The following is a 24,658-nucleotide window of genomic DNA, read 5'->3' as shown; positions in this document are numbered from 1 at the left end:
TCTGCCTGAGAGATAGGATTCTACCCAGTGCAGAGCCGTTCCAGTGATGCCTAGGCTGGAGAGAGTTGACAGGATCTGATGATTAACAGTGTCATCAGTGACACTGATGGCAGCATAGAGGTCGAGTAAGATGAGGACAGATGATCTTGAGGTTGATCTTGCTAGTTGTAAGGCTTCTGTGACAGAAAGCAGAACAGTCGCCACAGAGTGACTGCTTTTGAAGTCAGACTGCTTGGTGTCCAGGTGTTCTCTGTGAGAAAAGTGGAGAGTTAATTAAAAACAGCTCTTTCCAGGGTTTTGGACAGAAAAGGGAGGATGGAAACAGGTCTGTAGTTGTCAACAGCAGCAGGGTTAAGTGTTGTTTATTAAGCAGTGGAGTAACCTGGGCCTGCTTAAATGAGGTAGAGAATCTGCCAATGGAGAGGGATGTGTTAAAGATGTGTGTGTGCAGGTAGTAGCATGGGAGAGATGGACTGAAGAAGGTGCGAATGGATAGGGTCTAAAGGACAGTTTGTTAGATGGCTAGAGAGGACAAGTTTTGAGAAATCAGTCTCTGAGAGAGGGGAGAAGGAGCAGACTTGAGAGTTGCATGGAGGAGGAGCCTGTCTCTGGGTGTCTGGGGTGGAGAAAAGCTTCCTGATTGATGTAACCTTGTTGGAAAAGAAAGTGGCAAAGTCATTTGCAGTGAGAGAAGTAAGGGAAGGGGTAGGAGGTTGACAGAGAAGAGAGGAAAAGGTTGTGAAGAGAGTATGGGTGTTGGGAGGGCTGCCAATCTTCTCCTGGTCGTATGCAGCTTTAGTGGTAGAGATACTATAGGAAAAAAAGGAGAGAAGTGTTAGGTAATTGGTTAGGTCAGTCAGATCATTTGATTTACACCATTTCCTTTCGGCTGCCCTTAGCTTGGTCCGGTTGTTACGAAGAGCTTCAGCGAGCCAAGGGCTATGGGGTGACGTGATGTGCGAGCTGGCCTGGAGGTTTGGGGCAGATGCTGTCAAGAGAAGATGTTAGAGCGGAACATAGCATGTCTGTCGCGGTGTTTAAATCTAGTGAGGAGAGGCGTCTATCAGAGGGAAATGAGGTTGTGACAATGGAGAAGTGTGTGGGGGGAAAAGAAGGGAAGATTGCGGTGAAAGGAGGTTAAAGGTAGAAAGGGCATGAGGGGAGAGAAATAGAAAACTGGATAAAGAAATGGTAAGAGGTGTGGAGAGGAATAATAAGAAGATTTTGTGTGGTGCAGTTACATGGAAGGATGAGGTCAAGCTGTTTTGCTGGCATTGTGAGTTGCTTGGTTGGTCCGCTTGAGGTCAAACGTGGGCAGGAGAGCAAGAAAATCAGCTGCATGCAGCTTGTTTAGGTGAATGTTGAAGTCACCAAGGACCACACGAGGTGTTCTATCATCTGGTAATAAGACAAAAAATATATAGAAACTACAAAGTCCTCTGTCCTGAACACTTTATTGTATAAACTGGAGACTCCTTCCACAAATGCAACAACTATACATTTTATAACAAATAACAAAACATTTTTAATCTGTTTGTTATGAGAGTTAGATTATGTAGAGCGTCCGTCAAACAAGTCCCTGTGAATGAGCTGCTACTATAGAAATGATAGCATATTAGAACAAGTGCATTAATTATAAACCTGTGATATGAATTACAGCCAGCACTATTGTCAGGGTTGCTGTTATGGAAAATTAACCAACAGCTTCTAACCAATCAGAATTGAGAATTCAGCAGCACCAGTAAGTAACAGTAATCCACACAGTTAAGCAACCCAAGCACAAATAACTATTTTAAACAATAAGCTCAAGAATAACAGTACGAAATAAAAATGTTTAGTAAAATGGTTGCATTCGAAATTAAAGACCCCAAAATTACAAAAGAGACATCATCCAAAGACAGATATTTTGTTAAATAAATGTAAGTGTTGTATTGCTTTCTTAAAAATATCTTTTTCAGTATGTGCTGTGTTTAAAAAAAAAAAAAAAAAAAAAAATCACTTAAATCCTTTAACTGCCTGTTATTAAATCACGGCTGGTGAAAAGACAGAATATTTTATTGCAGTGTTCTGATCTTCTTCATGTTTACCTTTGAAAAGCTGCATTATTAAAGGCTGGATGTAATTACAGGGCTTTTTGTAGTTTACTCTGAATGTTTGCGAAACTGTATTTGCTGTGTGAAATCTCTCTGTAATCCAGATTTCACATTTCCATCTTTTCTCGTTCTTTTGGCATCACTCATAACCGAATTTGTGCTGCCAACGCTTGGGTTACAAAGCATGAGAAAGCCTCATTGCTCACAACTGATGCAGAATAATAGCAGAAGTGTGTGATGAATCTCTCTTCTTCTGCTGCAGGTATGGTGACATGGTCCCAAAGACAATCATGGGCAAGATTTTTGGCTCCGTCTGCTCCCTCAGTGGCGTGTTAGTGATCGCTCTGCCCGTGCCCGTCATCGTGTCTAACTTCAGCCGCATCTACCATCAGAGTCAGCGTGCAGAGAAACGCCGTGCCCAAAAGGTACACACACACATATACACACATATACATGCACCTGACCCACTAGGATCAACAACAATGACCTGTTAAAGGAGCTGCAATCAGCTACAGAGTACACAGAGATTTATCTACAGCACAGCAATTTCAGCATATACAGTGGGGGAAAGAATTATTGCGCGTGTCAACATTTTTTTCAGTAAATATATTTCCAATGAAGTTATTCACATGAAATTTTCACCAGACATCAGTATTAACTCAGGAAATCCACAAATATACAGAAATCACAACATTAAAGTCCATAAAGTTATGTGTAATAAATACAAAACATACAGCAAAGGAAACTCTCAATTGGTTTCAGAGAAAAAAAACCCAAGGCATTAGAATGGCCCAGTCAATCACCTGACTTGAATCCAGTTGAACAAGATTTAAAGACAAAATGTTTAGAAGAATGGGCCAAAATCACACCTGAATACTGCGGCCCATTAATTTCTTGAAGCTGTCATTACAAACAAAGTCTTCTCCACTAAGTATTAAATAAACTTCAGTTAACGTGTTCAATACTTTTTTCCTGTGTCGTTACGCTTTATTAAACATAACTTCATTTATGGAATTTAATGTTGTGAATTCTTTATATATATATGTGGAGTTCTTGAGTTAATACCAAAGACTGGTGAAAATTTCATGTGAATAACCTCATTGGAAAAATATTTACTGAAAAAAGTGTTGACGCATTCGATTTCCCGCACTGTATTGTTCATGTACAAATACATACATGCAATATGGAACACAAATATGCAGCTGTATGAAAAAACATGTTTTGTAAAAATAAATAAATAAATAAATTACAAGTATAATCCAATACTATTAAAATATTTTTCAAATTAGGCAAATCATATTTATGTAATGGAATTCGTTCCTGAACTTTCCATCTACCGAATCCAAACAGAACACTGTGTTACAATATTTAAAACCATTTGCATAATAAAAACAGCACTTTCCTAGTTTTATTCAAGTTGGCATAATTTATACTTAAGTTTTTAAGCTTTAGGAATTGAACAATATTTTAACACTACCTCATTTTAAACCCCTTCAGCTCAAGTGAGTATGAATTAGAAGTAAAGCTAGAAGCACGACTGTTACATATACTATACAACTCCAACAGGAGGTTAGCTGTCATTTAGCTGTCGTTTTGATAGCAAGGTGACATAATGTGTACATCATAACCCCCCCCCCCCCAAAAAAAAATTCCAGTTGTTATGTCACAATTGATGAGCACAAGCTTTACAACAGCTGATACCTGTTGGAACTTTCATTTCTAAATGTTTATGCAGGTTTATGGCAGTTGTCATAGTGGGCTTATGTAGCCCTATGAACACCGTTCCTGAGTAATGTGCTACCAAAAATGTTAATAATTGTATGGACAATTTGGTTTACGCCTTGAACACCTGTAGTTCCTTTTTAAAAGTTTATGTACGTTTATGACAGTTGTCATAAAGGATTTATGTAGGATTCATACAGCCCTGTGAATACCGCCTCTGATTAAAGTGTTTTAAAAATTTTAATAACCTAATAGACAACTTGACTTTATATCTTGAACCCCTGCAGTTCCTTTCTAAATATTTATGTACGTTTATGAACATTGTCATAAAGGGCTTATGTAGCACTATGAACACTGCCCCTGAGTAAAGTATTAACAAAAATCATAATCAATTCTTGGACAACTTGGTTATATGTATTGAACCCCTGCATTTATTTTCTAAATGTTTATGTAGGTTTATGACACTTTTCATAAAGCGATTATGTACATGTCATGTAGCCCTATAAAAATCACCCTTGCCTTAAGTGTTACCAAAAACATCAATAACTTTATGCTCAATTTGGCTGTACATCTGGAACCCCTGCAGTTCCTTTTTAATATTTTATGTAGGTTTATGACAGCTGTTATAAACGGATTGTGTAGGTGTCATGTAACCCACATCTGAGTAAAGAATTATCAAAAAAAAAATATGTATATGTTTGTGGACAACTTGCTTATACATCATAAACCTCTGGGTCCCTTTCTAAATATTTATGTAGGTTTATGAATGTTGCCATAAAGGGCTTATGTAGGTGTCATGTAGCCCTATGAACGCTGCCCCTGAGTAAAGTGTTACCAAAACTTTTAAAATTTTTAGAAACTGCATGGACAACTTGGAATAATGTCTTGAACCCCTGTTGTTCCCTGCTAAATATTTATGTAGGTTTATGTCAGTTGTTATAAAGGACTTATGTACATTATCCCTATGAATACCATTTCTGAGTAAAGTGTTTCTAAAAAATGTGAATAACTTCATGACCTACATGCCATTATGTCATTAACCCCTGCACTTCCTTTCTGAATGTTTCTATATGTTTATGAAGGTTGTCATAAAGGGCTTATGTACATGTCATGTAGCCCTATGTATTTCATCCTGGTTGTAATGTTACCAAAAACATTAATAACGTCATGCACAGTTTGATTTTATGTCTTGAACCCCTGCAGTTCCTCTCTGAATGTTTCCGTAGGTTTATGAAGGTTGTCATAAAGGGCTTATGTACATGTCATATAGTCCTCTGAACACCCTGAGCGATGTTTAACCCAAAAATGGAATACATTTTTGGATAACATGCAAGTACATCATGAAAGCCTGGGTTCCTTTACAGGTGTTTATGTAGGTTTATGAGAGTTGCCATAAAGTGCTTATGTAGCCTGGATATCCAAGTTGTCCAGAAATGTTAATACAATTATGGACAATTTGGCTAACGCTCATGAGCGCGCTTCGAGAACCAGAGACCTACATGATTGTGGCTTGTGCTTATGCTTCAAGTCTCTACAACATAGTCCATCAAAGAACATGCTTAGAATTTTTATATAGAGTCAGATTCAGAATGCTGGTCAGAACATTCAATACAGATAAAAGACAGACAGCTTGAGAGAGTGACAGATAGAGAGAGAGAAAGAGAAAGAGAGAGGTCATGAGGAGTAGAGAGAGTAGTCAGCTCTACAGGAGAATAGAGATGTCGAGGAAGGAGCAGGAGTATACAGGAAGTGCCAGTCCTCTGGGGGTGATCAGTATGCAGAGCTGCAGCAGAATACACAATCATGTTCCTCCTGCACGTCCTGCTGCCCTTCACTTGCCTGTGTGAGTCCAGCTAAGCCACAAGAGACACACAGGCCGATATCTTTATCCCTGCTCTGAGCACACACACACACACACACACACACACACACACATTTTATGCAAACACACGTACGCAGAGAGACAAATGAGCTCTAAAACAACAATCTGTTTTTACGGTTAAGCACAGAGAGAGAGAGGGGGTGAAGAGAGAGGAAGGGAACTTATATGGTCCTTGTGATGAAAATTCCATCATTCATACCTCACATAGAATTATTTTGAGTGCCACACACTCACATAAACACACACTCAGGTGTCATGCGAGCACCGAGTGTTAGGCTAAAATGCGCACCCGTATGTGTTTGTCCGAACAGAAAACCAGGCTTGCTAGAATTCGCGCCACGAAGAGCTGGGGTGCTAACGCTTATTTGCAGTACAAACGCAATGGGCTGCTGGTGAACGACGAGGAGGAGGTAACCGTGGAAACCGCGGGAGCCATACTGTGCCATGATGGGCTGATGATGGTGCTGGTGCATGCACACCTTCTGACCCCTGACCTTTCACCTCTCCACCATGGGGCCAGAGATGCCTTCATTCAAAGGCTTTCTATCATGGTGTCTCTCTAATGACTCTCTCTCTTTCACTATCATGCTCTTTCTTGTTTTTCCCTCTTGCTGTCTCTTTTCTTCTTCCTTCTCTCTCATCCCCCATTTCTGGTTCACATCATTATTCTGTCTTTTTCTCACTCCTTTGCACCTTTGAGTCTCATGTCATCACTTGAAGACACCAGGATGACAGCACCATTTCCTGGCGACTGGTCATGGGATCTGCTTTGGTACCAGTGGAGCCCTCACTCCTTTATCATGACCCCTCTTCTTTCCATTTTCTTCTCCTCCATTTTTCTCCATCTCATCTCAACCCACCTGCACCTTCGCCTACTTACCTGTCTGTTCTCCATGCATCTTTTAACAAGTATTTTCAAGTGATTTTCCACGACCGCCTGAACAGGCCTGTGTTCTCTTTTCTTCCTCATGACATCATCTGAATGCATCTTGGATTTCCATCCCATGGAGGAATGAGAATGTCTGAGCTGCATGTCGATGAATTGCCCGCATCGAACAGTGGGGGGGGGTTTGGGTGAGATGGGGCCAGTATGACTCAGAGGCCATGGGGAGTGTTGACTTGGTGTCTGTGCGGATGTTTGCACACACAGTAAACACTCCAGCTGTGGTCTTTGGACTGCATCGTGCATTGTCTGTGCCTTTATGAACCAGTAGGTTTAAAATGGGGACGGTGATGCTCAAGGTTTAAATGCAGCAGACACTTGAGTTTAAATAGACATCATAAAGCACACTTCCACTGTTCCACACTTCCACCATTACTGCGGGAAACATTTTATGGAGTTCAGAAACATGTTCAGAGATTTTACAGCTGATTTTAGTTACTGAGTTGTAATTCCAGGTTCCTTTGTAGTCATTTTTTTCTATGGAGCAGGAAGTATATGGAGCTTGCCATAGTAAACATTGCTTATCAGTCAAATGTTTCTCAGGAACACCTTTAGCTGAGATTTTAAAATAATAATAATTAAAAAAAACTTACCTCACTTAACAACTTGTCTGCTTTTCTTTTTAACAAAAGCAGAAACAAAATGCAGAAAAAAGCATGAAATCTGGTTCAAAAAGCTACAGTATGTTTGTGCAACAAATCAATAAAGTACCACATGGGGGCATGATGGCTTAGTGTGTAGCACGTTTGCCTCGCACCTCCAGGGTTGAGGGTTTGAATCCCACCTCTGCCCTGTATGTGCAGAGTTTGCATGTTCTCCATGTGCTTTGAGGGATTCCTCCTGGTGCTCTGGTTTCCTCCCCAGTCTAAAAACATGCGCTGTAGGCTGATTGGCATTTCCAAATTGTCCATAGTGTGTGAATGTGTGTGCGATTGTGCCTTGAGATGGGCTGGCCCTCCTGTCCAGGGTCTCCCACGCCTCGTTCCCTGAGTTCCTTAGGAAAGGCTCCAGAATTCCCTGCAACCCTGTGTAGGATAAGTGGTCCAGAAAATGGATGGACGGATGGATGGATGGAGACAACAACTTCAGTGTAACTTTCTACATTTGCTGTGTTGCTGTACATTTGCTGTCATGTAATGTAAATGGACCTTGCAATATGGTGGAAAAGCACTTACAAGAACTTACAGCACTGTGTAGTTCTCAACAGAAAAGCATTTGCTCTATTGTCTGGAGATTGAGAGCTCGAATCTGTATGGTGTCATATCCATCCATTTCCAATAGTCAAGAAAGAAAAACTGGTCTTGGCTTTGCATATATTGGAAGAAGCACGTGTTCCTTCACCCTCCCGGTTGTTAGCTGTCGTATGATAAGGGAGAGCTGACGGGTGGGTGGGAATATAACCAATAGGTGCCCAAATTGGGGAGAAAAAATGGGGAAAGGAATTCTGGAATGTTCTGGGACATCTCTGGAAACATGCCTATACTCACTGTGGGCGCGATTACCGAGTGGCACAGCTTTCAGTAATCTTCAAAATGTTACTTCATAGACATGATGTTACTTCACATATACACAACGGTTCAAGAAGCATTTCAGGAATTTCTTCTGGAACAATCTTGAATGAGAACTACACAGTGATTCAGGTTGTTGCTCTTTATTACTTTACTTAGTTGCAGAGATATGATATTAATATTAATGTAGCGTTTTAAACCAGCAAAGTGCACACACCGTGCTATTCCAAGCTGAAGAATGTGTATCTGTGGCAGAAATGAAGTCACAGAGGAGCACCTATAAAATAGAAAATTACCCCAGGACACCGTGTACATGTAATCCTCTCCGGATAGGGCTGAAGTTTAAAAATGATAAAATGACCAAATAATAAGTCATTTAGCCAGCAGAACAGAACTGAGTGAATGAATCAGTGATTATTTCCCCACCAATGTTAGCATCAAAGGTGCGTAGTAATGCACCACATTTACCTGAATAACTTTTTGAAAAAAAAATAATTTTAAGAGTAGGTTTAACCGCCAATACTTATACTCTCACGCAAGTTCATTTTTAAACACAGAAATGTACTTTTATTTCGCTACATTCCGTGGCGTTCCTCCGTTACTGTTAAATATTAATGAATATACTTAGTTTTAATCATTAGTTTATATCACGTATAATGAGATCGCGAGTCTCGCAATACACTGCAGTGGTCTGAATGCATCCGCGACAACTGCTCACTTTTTTAACGGCTCAGTCCTGGAAGATAATGGCCGAAGAGGGGGAAGATGCGAGCTTGTCGACGGAGGCAGGACACACACACATACACACACACACGCACACACACATATGCACGCTCGCACGCACATGTAAATGCACACATGTAAATATACTGTACTAACATGTACAACACTCACTCTATCTCACTACACACACTTCTCTTCTGTTCGGTTTCATGATCTGTTCTTGGTCTGTTAACATGTGAAAACTGTTGGGAAAATGCTTGTTTTTTGGTGTGTGTGTGTGTGTGTGTGTGTGTGTGTGTGTGTGTGTATGAGAGAGAGAGAGATTTTGTGTTGAAAATGACAGGTTGTGTGTTATTGTACCCATCACAGGACTGGGATATGCTGCTTCATCTTGAACCCAGGATTTATATCATATAAACAGAACAGACAGACTTTCAAGGAGAGGTGTGATACATGTAGTCTGAGATTCGGGATTTTCCCTTCATTTTAATCAGATCCGAAGTAGCTGGTAACTTGCTTCTTGAGTAGTCTTGTCATTGGATATTTTATGACTTAAGTATTTACATTAATACTTTCACTGTTACGTGAGTAATTATTTTTACAAGTAGTTTTACTTGTACTTAAGTAATATTTTTGGCTACTCTACCCCCCTCTGGTTAGCATGAACAGAGATCAGTGGAGAGAACCGATGACAATGATGCCAGTGATACAATTATAATTCTTTTTTATTTACTTTTGGTGGTAACCAGACATTAAGTGCTAGAACCTCTGACTGGGATATGTGCAAGTAAGACATTTCAATTCAGGAAAGACTGAACTGAAAGACTTTTGTTTGAACAATCAGTAATGCTCAGTATTGCAAGCTCCAAACCAATCATTCTGACCAACTCTGGAGCAGGACCCAAAGTACTTTCCTGGAACTTTGACCCAGGCTCTAAAATGAGCTCTGGTTTCTCTGGTGAAAGTCCTCCTAAAGCTCTTATATAGGTTCCTGTTGTGGAAACAAGCCTCATATGTGATTCATAGATTTGCAGAACAATTTAAGTTCCCAAATGCATCCCTGGCTAGATATTAATATGGCTGAACCAATCTATTCTACACACTCCGGTCTACCATACACACACTGCACTTCTTGTCTGCTGCCTTTAAACTGAGAGCCATCTGTCCAAGTGCTAACTTGGAGAGAACGAGACAGGCACAGTGGCACTCGGACTAATGTTGTCACAACGTTTCAAAAAGTTGCTGGAGCGTTGTGAGAGCTCTGGCCTTACTGTTCCCATGTTCTTGTCTTTTCTCTCTATTTCCAATCTGTGTGTGGTCTGATTGCCTGATGAGCTGTCGAATTGTTTTGTTTCTCCTATAAGGCTTCGAAGGAGGCAGGGAAGGCGCTGGTTTGCAAGACTAATCCTACGTTTGAGATTCAGCATCACCACCTCCTACACTGTCTGGAAAAGACTACGGTAAGAGTTGTGGGGGGGGGGGGGATCAGGGGTCACAGCAACCACAGCACTGTTGAATTCTTAACTCTGATTGGTCAGAAGTTGTTGATTCATTTTCTCTAACAGCAGCTTTGATAATAGTTCTGGCTGCAAGACAAATCACAGCTTTATATTAATGTACTCATTATTTAAGCAATATCTCACAAGCAAGAATGAAGTTATGCTGAATTTCGGCATTACTGTGATTTGGCATAGACAAGAGCCTGCAGGCTGAGTGGACCGGAACTAACTGTTATATACATAATGCTATAATTTCTATAGTAACAGTTAATTCGCAGGGCCTCAGCATGGTGGATGTTTCAAATAATCTAAATTTAATATTAAACAAAAATATTGCTTAAGTGATAACAGCAACTAATTTCTTTCATGGATGTACCACAACAGTTTATGTAACTATAAATGGATAAAAGAAAAATTATGATGTTCCTGCTGAAAAAAAATTAAGTCATAGAAACCCTCATAGACATTGTAATGGTTATAATGGGAATTATATTGTTTTTAATGGAAACTGTAATGGTCCCTGTGAGTCTCTACTGGTCATTTTTTGCCTTCTATTGGTGGCATGTTATGTCTAGTGGATACCATTAAAGACCAATAATGGTAATCATAATGGTTTTAATGGTTAGCTGATGGTTCCACTATTTTTAGTGGAAACCATTAGAATTTCTGTGGTGGTTTCTATTGTTTTGTTTTTTCAGCAGGGGTGTCATTATTTAATAAATAGAATAAAACACTTTGAGATGTGCTTTTATTGGTGGTAACAGTAACTCTGCTTCATGCTAGGCTGATCACACACACAATCCTGTTGTTGATTATTTTCTTAAAACAGCACACTCAACTGTGTTTTATTCCTTATATAGCCAATAATTATAGAAGCAGAACCAAGATCAAATACAACAGATTTATTAAAAAAAAACAATCATTTTTTTTCTGAATTATTGGCTTCTGGTATTGGTCTCTATTTTGTGATGAGTGGACAAGCTAAATGGCTAACTATTACCCATTTCAGTCCCTCTCTTCTTCTGCTATTATACTTATTAGACTGATGGATGAATCTCACAATATTTTGGAAGTTATTCACAAAGTACTCTTATTTTTCCATTAGGCCCAAGCCAAGTTCTTAGACGAGCATCTCTATGTATTTCTACATCTCCAGTAATTATAATACTTATTCTTACTACATATGATTTCCTTTGAACAGACAGACATGTTTCTATAAATACCATCAGAAGCCTTGTGGTTCTCATTAATAAACCACAGTGCATGAGTATGTTTGTTTAGGTCTGAGTGTGCTTCGCTCTGCAACTGTAAATGAATGCTCCTCTCGAGAAACCTTGATAGCACGTATTGCCAAAAAAAAAAAAAAAACCCGACACTTAGCATCTACCTCTGCCTTCCAAACTGTCTGATTATACGGAAATTGTATACTCTCGACTGTGACCCACTCGTCCCAATCTAGGCCACTGCTCGAGACACTGGAACGGAAAATTCCTCTGTAGGTCCGATGCATTGGAGAGTGATTTGGGAAGCAGCCAAAGTCGCAGTTCATCAGAGCTCAGGGACTTTCTGTGATCTCCATTTAGGTCGGGTCAGATTACTGACATGCCTGCTTGATGTTTCTTTTACAGATGAGGTTTGTTTCTGTCTGGGCAGATTTGCACTTGGTTCAGTAGCTGGATTGAGTAGATTGAGTGAAGATGAAGATGTTATATAGTTTTCAAATATTTGCCAAAGTTTTCCTCATACTTGCAACAGCTGTCAATAAAATCTGCTCTGAGGACACTCTGTAAATAGCCTACTGTAGCATTTCTTACAGTTTCATTCAAATCAAATTAAATGACATTCAACACTGGTCTCAATTCTTCATGACATCAAATTCAACAAAGAGAATCAGTGCAGAGTACGACAATGAATCAAAAAGAAACTACAGGGGGTGGCCTCCTAGAGGGTAATGCCCAAGCTTCAGACAAACTAATTTCTGCTTTATATAGAGTGGAACTGTAACATTCATTCATCTCCAGTATGTGCTTTATCTTGGTTTGGGTCATGATGGATGGATGAACAGAGGGCTGTTTTGTTTTTTTGTTTTGTTTTTTTTATCAGCAAATTGTTAGTATGGCTGCAGATTTTCATTCCAACCAAGCAGGAGCCATACCTGATCATGTCTGAGATTGCAAAGCGAATAAATTAATTCAGTGCAATAAATGTGCAAAATAAAGCTGTGTAATCATATTACATCATATGCATCATATTATATTTAACGTTGTAGCAATTTTTAAATTGCACTCATGTAGATGACATGGAGACACGGCTGAAATCACTGATTCTGAAACTGAGTGAGCGCAGCATGGAAGTTCATGTCCATCAACAGAGCTCTCCTTATATCTCAAAGACTGACATTCCTTGCATGAAGGATGCTGTTATTTTCAGAGTGATAATGACCCAGAAGTTGAACCACCATGTATTGTCAATAGCGTCCGAAAATGAGTCTGTATCACCCTGTCAGCTGGCATGCGCAACTCTAAACTAGCTGAGTGGGATTGAATAATGACATGCATCCTATGGCACCAAAAGAATTCTTGTCCACCATGCAAGGATTTCATATAAATGTTTTTTAGTCTTGCTACTGTTTTGTACGCCACTGCCCCAACTATTCAGGGGCAACTAGTAAATGTATTATTTAACTAGTCTATGCAACCCCTATCCACAGAATGACTGTTATGTGTTATAAGTGTATAGAAAAACAGACAAGTTTCTTTACGCTACTCTTTTTTTTTTTTTAACTATCTCTCAGAATCACGAGTTTGTGGATGAGAATACATACGAGACGAGTTGCATGGAGGTGTCCATGGTGAAGCCGTCCACCTCACGCTCCTCTTCACTCTCCTCCTCTCCTCATGGCCTGACCTGTTGCTCCCGCCGCAACAAGCGCAAGAGCTTCAACGTGCCCAACTCCAACATGGTTGCCAATCGCCGGGGCAGTGTGCAGGAGCTCAGCACCATCCAGATCAGAGAGAGGCCGATCAGTAACAAGTACGTGTCATTTGCGCATTATGCCAACCAACATGAATAACAAGTCAGCTATGACCTTCAGCAGTACAGCGTCGGAGACATGGAGTTGCTGAGGTCAACATAATTACCTGTACGGAGATGAGTCAGAAATTCAGAAGTCTGTTCCGGTATTCAGAGTGTTTAGATTATAATACTGAGCTTCCCTGTTGAAAAACTCCAGCTGACAAAACATAGGCTGAGCTGGCCAGACTGGTACACCATCTTTGCCCGCTGGTTCACTCATTTCCAGCCTCTTAATTACTTGAATATATTCAATCAATAAATGTTTGAAGGTTTTCAAATTGCCTCACTGTTGTGTTTTTCTTAAAAAGCACTTACAAGCACTTACAGGCTGGTAATGACAATTCACCAGTTTGACCATCTCAGCCTGTGTTTTGGCAACTGGTAAACCAGGCTGTATTATTCGACTGACTTCTCTTTCACTTCCAAAGTTCATGATGAAACTTAACAATTCTCTCTATTTTTTTTTTTTGAGAACTGAATACTGAACCAGTAAGAAGCTAAAGAACAATCATCAGAAACATTAATGCTTCACTTACATGACTAAAATGTTCATTTCGTGCCTCATTGCAACCATGTGATAGCTTTGTGAGACATATTATGCTAACATGCTGACAACTTGCAGTATATTTGAAGACAAATAGGGGATGTTAATCACCTCAAATCAACTTTTCATAATTAATCAACTTATTTTTTTCAGAAGTTATATTTGTATTGGTAACAGCTAGCTAACAGATGTTATTAATTAGCTAATGTTAGCGATGGTATGCATGGAAGGGCTACTACATGAAAATCAGTATACAAGCTAGCTTATGTTTTCATTTCACCCATTAAGAATCCATATGTTCACTGTACTACAACATGAAAGGGTGCATCAGTGCTCTATTGAAGTAGAAGAAGCCTTTATTTGTCACATATACATTACAGCACAGTGAAATTCTTTCTTTGCATGTCCTGGCTTGTTAGGAAGTTGGGATCAGAACGCAGGGTAAGCCATGATATGGCGCTACTGGAGCAGAGAGATTTAAGGGCCTTGTTCAAGGCCCCAGCAGTGGCAGCTTGGCGCTGCTGGCGCTTGAACACCCGACCTTCTGATCAGTAACCCAGAGACTTAACCGTTGAGTCACTGCAAACCATGGAGACTTCCCTCCACCATCATGATCGTAGCAGGGCACAACACACATGTTAAACTTTTAGCACTATCAACAGAAGTCCATAGAAGAAAATACTTTGGGACACTTTTGGGTGGTAACAGTAACTCCATCGTTGATTATTTTCCTACAGCACGTCCTGTTGTGTTTCATTCCTCACTCAAGGGAAAGGTTTTAGCATAAGACCCTGGATTAGCGAGTGAACGTCTAGCTCATACACTTGCGGTTGGACTCAATGTTAGATTATGGTGATTGCCACACGGCGGCTATGCTAAACAATGTATTAGTATTTTGCCTTGTGAAAGGAGTGTGTGGTATTTAGGAGTGTGTGGTATTTAGGAGTGGGAGAAGTGTTTCCATATTGACTCATGCTGCTGGAATCCAGCACAGCTCCAGCTGCGGCACCCACTAACTTGCCTGTGTGGTCCAACTGACAGCTGGGAGAATCTCTCTCTCTCTCTCTCTCTCTCTCTCTCACTCACTCTTCCCCCCTCTCTCTTATTGTCTTTTGCTTCTCTCTTCTCTCAATCTATCTATCAACTCAGTTCAAATCAATTCAGGGAAGCTTTATTGGCATGACTCACTATTACATATTATATCACCAACACATTACAAGTGTATTCTGATGATCATTAAAATATTATTACTATGAACATAAAGCAAGGATGCACGGCGGCTTAGTGGTTAGCACATTTGCCTCACACATCCAGGGTTTGGGGTACGAGTCCTGTCTCTACCCTGTATGTGTGGAGCTTGCATGTTCTCCCCATGCTGCGGGGGTTTACTCTGGGTACTCCGGTTTCCTCCCACAGTCCAAAGACAAGCAAGGTAGGCTGATTGGCATGTCTAAAAGTGTCCGTAGTGTATGAATGGGTTTGTGAATTTTTATGTGATTGTGTTCTGCGATGGATTGGCACCCCATCCAGGTTGTACCTCGACTTGTGGCCCATGCTCCCTCGGATAGGCTCCAGGTTCCCCGCAACCCTGTGGGATAAGCGGTATAAAAAATGGATGGACGGAACATAAAGCAATTGCAGTTTTTGCTTGCTGATATGGTAAACGTTCCACAATTTAAAAAAAAAAGTCAATAGAAACAGAAAACGATACAGAGACAGTGCACTTTTACCCTCATCCTCTCTTCACAAACTCCAGATTCGATAAATATCCTAATTTTATTTGCATACTGGATCCTTTTAGGCTTTTATATTTTATGATGCAATAACACCAACAAGAACTCTTTCTTTCTGTCTGTATCCCTCTGCAGCCGTTCCAGTCTGAACGCTAAGTTCGAGGAGACGGTGCTGTTGAACTCGGAGCAGCATCCCTACATCACGGCGGCGGTCATCAGCATGCCAACTCCGCCCGTCACCACACCAGAGGACGGGGACTCGGCCAGATCTCCTGACTTCTTGCAGAGCAACATTGTCCGCGTATCAGCTCTATAGACCTACATTAAGAGCAATCAGCCCGCTCGTTTATTTTTTCCCTCTTTCATTCAGCAAGCGGACGCTGGAGGACAAGGGGATTTAAGAGATAGAGAGCATCCTCTGGTGGATAGGAGGAGGCACTGCAGAGTCCAGGGCCACAATCAGAACCCTTTATTTCAGCCCCTCTTCTTTGCGCTTGGACACGAGAGCCGTCTGGGCTTGTAATGCTGAGCACTGGGGCTTACCAGTGTTTTACCCGCAGAGAGGGACCATAAATAATGACCATAATTTCCATGCTTGTTACAATTTTTGAGGTATTGTGTGTCTTTACATTTGTCGTCTTAAACTTGGTAGTGCACAGAATTAGGTGAAGTGGAGGATGCAACAGAAATTCGGTGCATATTTGGGTATTTTTCGGGTGTTCATTAGGTATTGGGTGTCTTTCTGGGGACCTAGTTTTACTCGAGGCTATTTACCGTGCTTTTAGAGTGATCTACTAAAACAGAGCTCCTTTTGATATTTGACACTACAAGAAAAATCAAGGTTTTTAAGGTTGTGCGTGTGATTGTGTGATTGTGCGTGTGGGTGCATTTAAGGCTAACCTTTTTTGCATGTTCTGCATTCGTGTGTCTGTGTCCTTTCAAGTTTGTTTGGCATGAGCAATAAGGGTTTTTTTTTGTCTGTATATTTTATTTCTGAACACGTCACTTCCTTTTTAAGCATCTAAAATGATCAAAAGTCAATTCTGTGCACATGCAGACTGAACGTGACTTTTTCACTCACTGTAATAATTTAGCCCTCTCTTAAGACCTGGCCTAAAAGGGTTTAATGGATCATATATTTAAAAAAAAAAAAAAAAAAAAAAAAAAAAACAAAAGAAGAAGAAGAAGTGGGGGAACAGCAGTGTGTCTCATACATTATGAGAATCTCCAGACAGTAAAATGCTTCTTTGATATCACACGTGATATTCCCTCATCCCTTTGTAGAAAATATTTATTTTATTCTTACCGTCAAGTTCTGAATGTACTTTAAATGTTTTTTTTTCTTTCAGTGTCCCAAGACTGTGCATGATGTTTTAAAGAATATGGGATATGGACCAACAAGGCCACCGTACCCCAATGTGTTTTTATGTTGGAGAGTTTGTCTTTCCATTCCTCTCAATGTACATCTGAATGAACCATCTGAGCAGCAAATTCCACCTCCATCTGAACCCAGTACTAATTCAACAAGACTTAGCCATAACACAAGCCCTGAATAAAATACATGTGGTGACAAATTCATGCCCAATAATAGGACGGCGTCCTACATCGTGAGCTTCTCACCAGATTATTTTATCAGTGCTATAATCATACCACTCCCACATGCTGTCGAATATCAAAGGGAAAGTATGAATAATGGCTTCTCTGAGTCAGAGAGATGTATTAGTCATCACCACGCACTGTCTCTGTCTCGAATTAGCAAGAAATTTGCATATAATTTGAAAAGATTATTTTATTCTTGCACTTTTCACTAAGGCCAGAGTGTTTTCTTGTGCAGAGGAGTCTATTAAAATAGCCTAAACCGTACAAATACACACATCAGCACTCACTTCCATTATTGCTTGACCATGTGACTTATGCAACAAGGTTCTTTTTGTAAAGATACACTTTGTATTAAAGGGGATATCGACTGGGGGGATAGAATCACAAAAATACATATTTTTAAAAATCAGATGGTGTCGATTATAAATTGTAAATGTTATTTCAGTTGTACAAAAGAGAATTTAAAAAAAGAAAAAAAAAGAACTACGAGAGACTTGCTAGTGCACCTGTGTTGTAAATTTGTTCTTTGGTGTAGTAAATATATATTTATCTGAGTTCCTTGTTTTATCGTATTCTTCCAAGAAGGCTCACTTCCTTGAGTTACAGGATGATGGACTGTATAGCTGTATCATTTGTTTTTCCTTTTCAATTTGGAAGTGGAGGACAAACACGGTGCATGTGGTCAAGGAAGACGTGATCATGGAGATAGCCATGGTGTTCATTTCAAACTCCAGGGAACTTTGTTTTTAATACCGATAAGACATTTACGTCCTGTTTGTGAAATAACACAAATCAACAGAAATTTCCCAAATGGTGATGGCTTTGAATCCATTTATATTTGTTCCCACTTGTGTTATAGACAATATAATATATTGAAAAGCTATTTAAAAAAATGTTTAAAAAAACAAAAACAAACAAAAAAAACAACAACAATGCAATTGTTTAGTCCGGTGCAGTGTCTAAGAATAAATAGAAATAAATCTTTGTTCCATTAAAAGACAGATAACAAAAGGCTGTTTTGTGTTATTTTTGTCACATATTGATTCAATATTGGTCCATCCACCCATCCATCCATCCGTCTTTCTACAGTTTTGCTTGAAAGTTTGTGAACCCTTTAGAATTTGCATAAATATGACCTAAAACATCATCAAATTTTCTCACAAGTCCTAAAAGTAGAAAAAGAGAACCCAATTAAACAAGTGAGATAAAAAATATTATACATGGTCATTTATTTATTGAGGAAAATGATTCAATATTACATATCTGTGAGTGGCAAAAGTATGTGAACCTTTGCTGTTAGTATCTGGTGTGATCCCCTTGTGCAACAATAACTGTAACTAAACGTTTCCGGTTACTGTTGATCAGTCCTGCACATCGTCTTGGAGGAATTTTAACCCGTTCCTCAGTACAGAACAGCTTCAACTCTGGGATGTTGGTGGGTTTGCTTCTGTTTACTTCAGGTCCTTCCACAACATTTCTATTGGATTAAGGTCAGGACTTTGACTTGGCCATTCATAAACATTAACTTTATTCTTCTTTAACAATTCTTTGGTAGAACGGCTTGTGTGCTTAGGGTCGTTGTCTTCCTGCATGACCAATTTTCTCTTGAGATTCAGTTCATGGACAGATGTCCTGATGTCCTGGCCCATAGGCAGCAAAACAGACCCAAACCATGATACTACCACCACCATGTTTCACAGATGGGATACGGTTCTTATGCTGGAATGCAGTGTTTTCTTTTCACCAAATATATCCCTTCTCATTTAAACCAAAAATAAAATTTTGGTCTCATCAATCCACAAAATATTGTTCCTTCTGCCTTGTCCACGTGATCTTTAGCAAACTGCAGATGGGCAGCAATGTTCTTTTTGGAGAGGAGTGGTTTTCTCCTTGCAAACTTGCCATCCACACCATTGTTGTTCAGTGTTCTCCTGATGGTGGACTCAAGAAAATTAATATTAGCCAATGTGAGAGCGGCCTTTATTTCCTTATATGTTACCCTGGATTCCTTTTTGACCTCATGGATTATTACATGTCTTGCTCTTGGAGTGATCTTTGTTGGTCGACTACTCCAGGGGAGGGTAAGAATGGTCTTAAATTTCCTCAATTTGTACACAATCTATCTGACTGTAGATTGGTGGACTCCAAACTCTTTAGAGATGGTTTTGTAACCTTTTCCAGCCTGATGAGCATCAACAACTCGTTTTCTGAGGTCCTCAGAAATCTTGCCATGATACACTTCCACAAATATGTTGTGAAGATTACACTTTGATAGATACTTGTTCTTAAAAAATCTGATGATGTTTTATGCAGATACTTTTAAAGTGTTCACAAGCTTTCAAGCACCACTGTATCTATCTGTGTATACCTACCTGGGTTTTGGACCATTCTCAGCATAGCGTGTCTGTAAAGTTCAATGACAAGGAGCTTATTACTTAAGAAAGTAATAGGTTTCACAGTTACCATCCATCCATTTTCTGAACCGCTTATCCTAGACGGGGAGCCTGGAGCCCATCCCAGCGGACTCGGGGCACAAGGTGGGGGACACCCTTGATGGAGTGCCAACCCATCACAGGGCACAATAGCACACATACTCACACACCCATTCACACACCCATTCATACACTACTGACAATTTAGAGACACCAATCAGCCTACAACACATGTCTTTGGACAGGGTTAGGAAAACAGAGTACCCGGAGGAAACCCCCAAAGCATGGGGAGAACATGCAAACTCCACACAGTGGAGGGAGTGTGTGGAGGCAGGAATCGAATCCCCAACCCTGGAGGTGCGAGGCAAACATGCTATTTCACGGTTACCATAATGGCGAAATATTTATCTGAATCCAATTTAGAGTCAGCAGGATATGACCAAATTTTATTACTGAATTAATTTACAGAGCTTCTTCAGACATCAAAGTGTCTTCTAAATCTTTGATAAATCTTCATCGGCTTGTTTTTGCCTGTTTCCGATAGCTAAATTGAACATTCAAGCAATACCCAACTTATGATTGGCATAGGGACTAAATAATATAAAATGTATAAACAAAAATCAAACACAGAATAAATAAAATTACAAAACATTTGCATGGTGCTGGTTTAGAATTCAAACTAAATAGCAACACTTATGTACATCCATTTTACTGCTAAACTGTGAAGCTATGAGTGAATTTGCAATTCAAGAGGCGAAAGCACAAGGTTACCGATTTCCACATTACACTGTTCTCTGTCAAGTTCAGTAATTGTGTGAATTTTAGTACTAGAGTACTAAATAATCTGTAGGCTACAGGAGCACTATTTTTCTATTATTTCTTCATTTCTTTTCAGATTTGGAGGCCAAGTCAACACCTTGAACTCTTTGTCATGTTCCTCAAACCATTCCCGAACAATATTTGCAGTGTGGCAGGGAGCATTATCCTGCTGAAAGAGGCAACTGCCATTAGGGAATACTGTTGACAATAAGGGGTGTATTTGGCCTGCAACAATGTTTAGGTAGGTGGTACATGTCAAAGTATCATCCATATGAATGCCAGAACCCAATGTTTCCCAGCAGAACATTCCATCTTGCCTTCTTCCCATAGTGCATCTTGGTGGCAGCTCTTCCCCAGGTAAGCAACACACATGCACCCAGCTGTCCACGTGATATAAAAGAAAACATGATTTATCAGACCAGGCCATCTTCTTCCACTGCTCTCTGGTCCAGTTCTGATGCTCACGTGCCCATTGTAGGTGCTTTTGGCGATTGGCAGGAGTCAGTCTGCTGCTATGCAGCCCCATATGCAGCAAGCTGCGATGCACTGTGTGTTCTGACACCTTTCTGTCATAGCCAGCATTCACTTTTGTTACAGTGGCTTTTCGGTGGGATCGGACCAGACGGGCTAGCCTTCACTCCCCATGCGTATCATTGAGCCTTGGGTGCTCATGACTCTGTCGCCGGATCAGCGGTTGTCCTTCCTTGGCCCCCTTTTGGTAGGTACTAACCACTGCATACCGGGAACACCCCACAAGACTTGCTGTTTTGAGATGCTCTGACACAGTCATCTAGCCATCACAATTTGGCCCTTGTCAGAGTCACTCAGATCCTTCCAAAACATCAACTTCGAGAACTGACTGTTCACTTGCTGCCTAATATATCCCACCCCACGGTAATGCCATTGTAACGAAATAATCAATGTTATTGATTTCACCTGTCAGTGATTTTAATGTTATGGCTAATTGGTGTATCAATCATAATTTTAAAGAGTTTAAGAGTTTCTTAGATAATGCTTCAATTTAAGCAGTTCATTTTTGTTCTGCTTTTCTCTCTGTCCTTCACTTTATCCTTCAGAGTAGCCTGCTATGTTTTTTCCCAGGGAACATGTCCCACCTTAATGATGTCAAACAGGTCCTCAGGCCACTTAGTAAATATGTCCCTCTCTTCCAGTATGACAGTGTTCTCCATGATAACCTCATCAATTGAAATCCTCTGTACCTCATGTCCACTATGTGAATTCAGATACAGAGGTAAGCACAGGGTTGCTAGGTCTGTGTGATGGTTAGTCAAAACCAGCCCAAACAAAAGTCATCATCAGCCACTCCCAAACCCTATATAGTGCTGAATGTTTACGGAATATATACGTACGTCATTCAGCGTGGCATGGCTGTTAGTGCCAAACTACCTGGATTAGCATATTTTCCATCAGAGAGGAGGTAACTGAGATGTTTTATTTTTTTCAGAGGCTCGTGAAGAGATTGTACAATATGATACACTGAGAAGTAAGAGAAAAGAGATGACGGGGACAAAATGCGAGGAAGTCGAAGCAGGATTTGTACATGCTGCAGCTGTCCAGTGCTTGCGGTGCTATTTTTACTCCAAGGTGAAAGGTTAATGCTTTTATTTCCTGGACGGATTTGTTTTACTGTATGCAGATGCACTGCAGGAAGAGGCAGGGGAAGGGAGGGTGGTGCATGTCAGGCCACAAGTACACGTGTGTCACACACACACGCACGCACAGACACACACACACACACACACACACACACACACAGGATTTTTGTCCTTCTATACACACCGTCACACAAGGGTACACTGACAAGACTTGAAAACCTTTACACACAAAAAAAATGACTAACGATAACTCTTGGCAAATCTCTCTCTCTCTCTCTCACACACACACACACACACACACACACACACACCATGAATAGGAGGATAGTCTGATGAGGATTGTGGGTTGACAGTAACAAGAGAGGGAACAGTATATCTTTTGTAAGCTTGTCTCCATCATAAACCAAATCCTTCATGTTGCTCTGCGAAAGGAAACAACAAGAAAGAGCGGAAGACTGCTCTCCTCTGAGTCACCATTTCTCCCAAACTTCTGCTTATTTCAGACACAGTTCTCTGGCTCATATAAAGATGTTCTGTTTTCTGTCAGCAATATTTCAATTATGCAGGTCTTAACGGAAGAGAGTGGTCCTGATCATAAAATGTCTTCACTCCTCCGGCCAAGCACATCTCCCTGGTATGGTGAGAGCAAGGCCAAGTAATTCCAGCATTATTTCTAAACTGCAGCATTTAAACATGACACCTCTACAACAAAAATTTTCCTCAGAATTTTCCTCAGAACAATGCTACACTGGATGCTTCTTAGCAAGGATAAAACAAAGCAAAGGTAACACAAAGCTGTCTATAACATACAAATATTTACCAAGCTCAGTAAAATCACTAAGTAACTCACTAAAATCATATACTTTTCCTTAAATTTACTCGATTAGTCAAGTTTCCTGTCTGTACTGTAGGCTACTTCTTCACTTTTGCACTGGTGCTACTGAAGCTAATTTAGCTAATAACAGATTAGTCAGGGAGGCTAACAGGCACTATTGTAGTGTCATCCATGTCTGAAATATCACACACTCACCTCATACTCACACATTCCACCCTGCAAAAACTCATTTAGCTCCACCACCCCTGCAACCCCATCTCCCCCACTCATTTTTAAGTATTTTGTTGGCAGTCTCAATGCTAATAGCTAAATGCTGAATGTGACATTAAAAGATGTACTTAATATGTGCTATTATATTATATTATGTTATGATATTATAGTATTCAACTAATTTCATTGTTTTTTATTCTATTACACCTTTAATGCAAGTGTACAAGGAGTTCAGCGTCATCACGTAGGTCATCAATAGAGTAGCTCCTTAGCAGCTAGTCAGCTAGTTTAAATAACATTAGCTATGCTAATGAACAAATGAAACCTGTTAAACTCACCTCAACATGTCTTTTACAATCATTTAACCCACCACGGGCGATCGAAAAGTCGCTGTTGAAAACAGTGCAGCGAGCAAAACTGTCATTTTTTTTTTTTTACCCCTATTAAGCAGGGGTAAACTTTAAGGTAGTCTGGGGTGAAGTGCGTGAAGTAACACTAAAGTGTTACTGAACTATAGTGGTACACTGAACTGATGGATGAACAGAAGAGAGCGAGCTAGAGGTCTGCTTTCTGTCACTCTCTCGCTACGTCTTGTCACTCGCTCTCGATCCCTGTGTCTCAATCAGCTCCCTAGTTCAGTAGTCAGGGTACTGATCAGGGAGTCGGCCATTTTAAGGGCTGTCTCGATTGCAAAATCCTTTCAGTGCACTGGGATGTTTGGGTCCCTAAAAAAATCCTACAATGCACAGAAAAAACCAGGGAGCACCATCGATGCTCACTATATTACCTTACTTGAAGTGACGTCATGTTTTATGAAGCCTCTCAGCGGACGAACTCTCAGCCAACTTCGTCTACAAATGTAAGTAGCTTGTTATCGTTGTTCTCGCAATGATTACTCAAATGGCTCTCAAATGATAACTTACATTAGCAATTTTTTTTACTTTACTTGACGTTCTATATATGGTTTGTTTGAGTCTAATGACTTTTAAGTGTTTAATGATTATTTTTTTAATACTCTAGCTTGCCTACTATTCTGTTTGACATATTATGACAGAAATACGTGTGATTATGCTAACAAATTTACATGACATATAAAACTTCAATATTTTTATATTTTTTAATTTTGGTGACGTTTTGCAACGCGAGTACGCAGTCATGTCATCAGAAATTCAGTGTCCCAAAGTGTAGTGAGCCAGGTTCCTTACCAGTGCCCCAACTCATGTACACGATATACTGATTCACTACCTACTGAACTAAGAAGCTGGTTGAGACATACCCTCTGTCCCTCAATTCTCTGGTCTTTCGCTCGCTCACAGAAAAATCGATTTCCGGGAAATTGTATATAATTTGCGTCAGGGAGCCGTTATCAATATACAGCAGACTCCCAGAACTTCTGGAAGAGGTAAGATGTCTGCACACTGGTCT

General features: G+C 40.1%; 1 protein-coding gene across 2 annotated transcripts in view; it reads left to right on the top strand.

Moving 5' to 3' along the window:
* The window catches only part of kcnd2 (potassium voltage-gated channel, Shal-related subfamily, member 2), a 185,905-nt gene extending 169,064 nt beyond the window's left edge, over window positions 1-16,841 (top strand). The window contains exons 2-7 of one of the 2 annotated variants that reach the window (XM_053649744.1): window positions 2,356-2,518; window positions 6,009-6,113; window positions 10,236-10,331; window positions 13,165-13,396; window positions 14,698-14,707; window positions 15,858-16,841. In XM_053649744.1, the coding sequence (XP_053505719.1) occupies window positions 2,356-2,518; window positions 6,009-6,113; window positions 10,236-10,331; window positions 13,165-13,396; window positions 14,698-14,707; window positions 15,858-16,038 (787 nt within the window). In that variant the 3' untranslated portion in view covers window positions 16,039-16,841. Of the gene's footprint in view, window positions 1-2,355; window positions 2,519-6,008; window positions 6,114-10,235; window positions 10,332-13,164; window positions 13,404-14,697; window positions 14,708-15,857 lie in introns of both variants that reach the window. The other variant, XM_053649745.1, reaches the window with a different exon arrangement.
* The last annotated feature ends 7,817 nt before the right edge of the window (window positions 16,842-24,658 follow it).

The sequence above is a fragment of the Ictalurus furcatus genome, chromosome 19, assembly GCF_023375685.1.
Source record: "Ictalurus furcatus strain D&B chromosome 19, Billie_1.0, whole genome shotgun sequence".
NCBI classification, from domain to species: Eukaryota; Metazoa; Chordata; class Actinopteri; order Siluriformes; family Ictaluridae; genus Ictalurus; species Ictalurus furcatus.
Note: the sequence above shows the minus strand (reverse complement) of the source record. Positions and strands in the feature narration are given on the sequence as shown.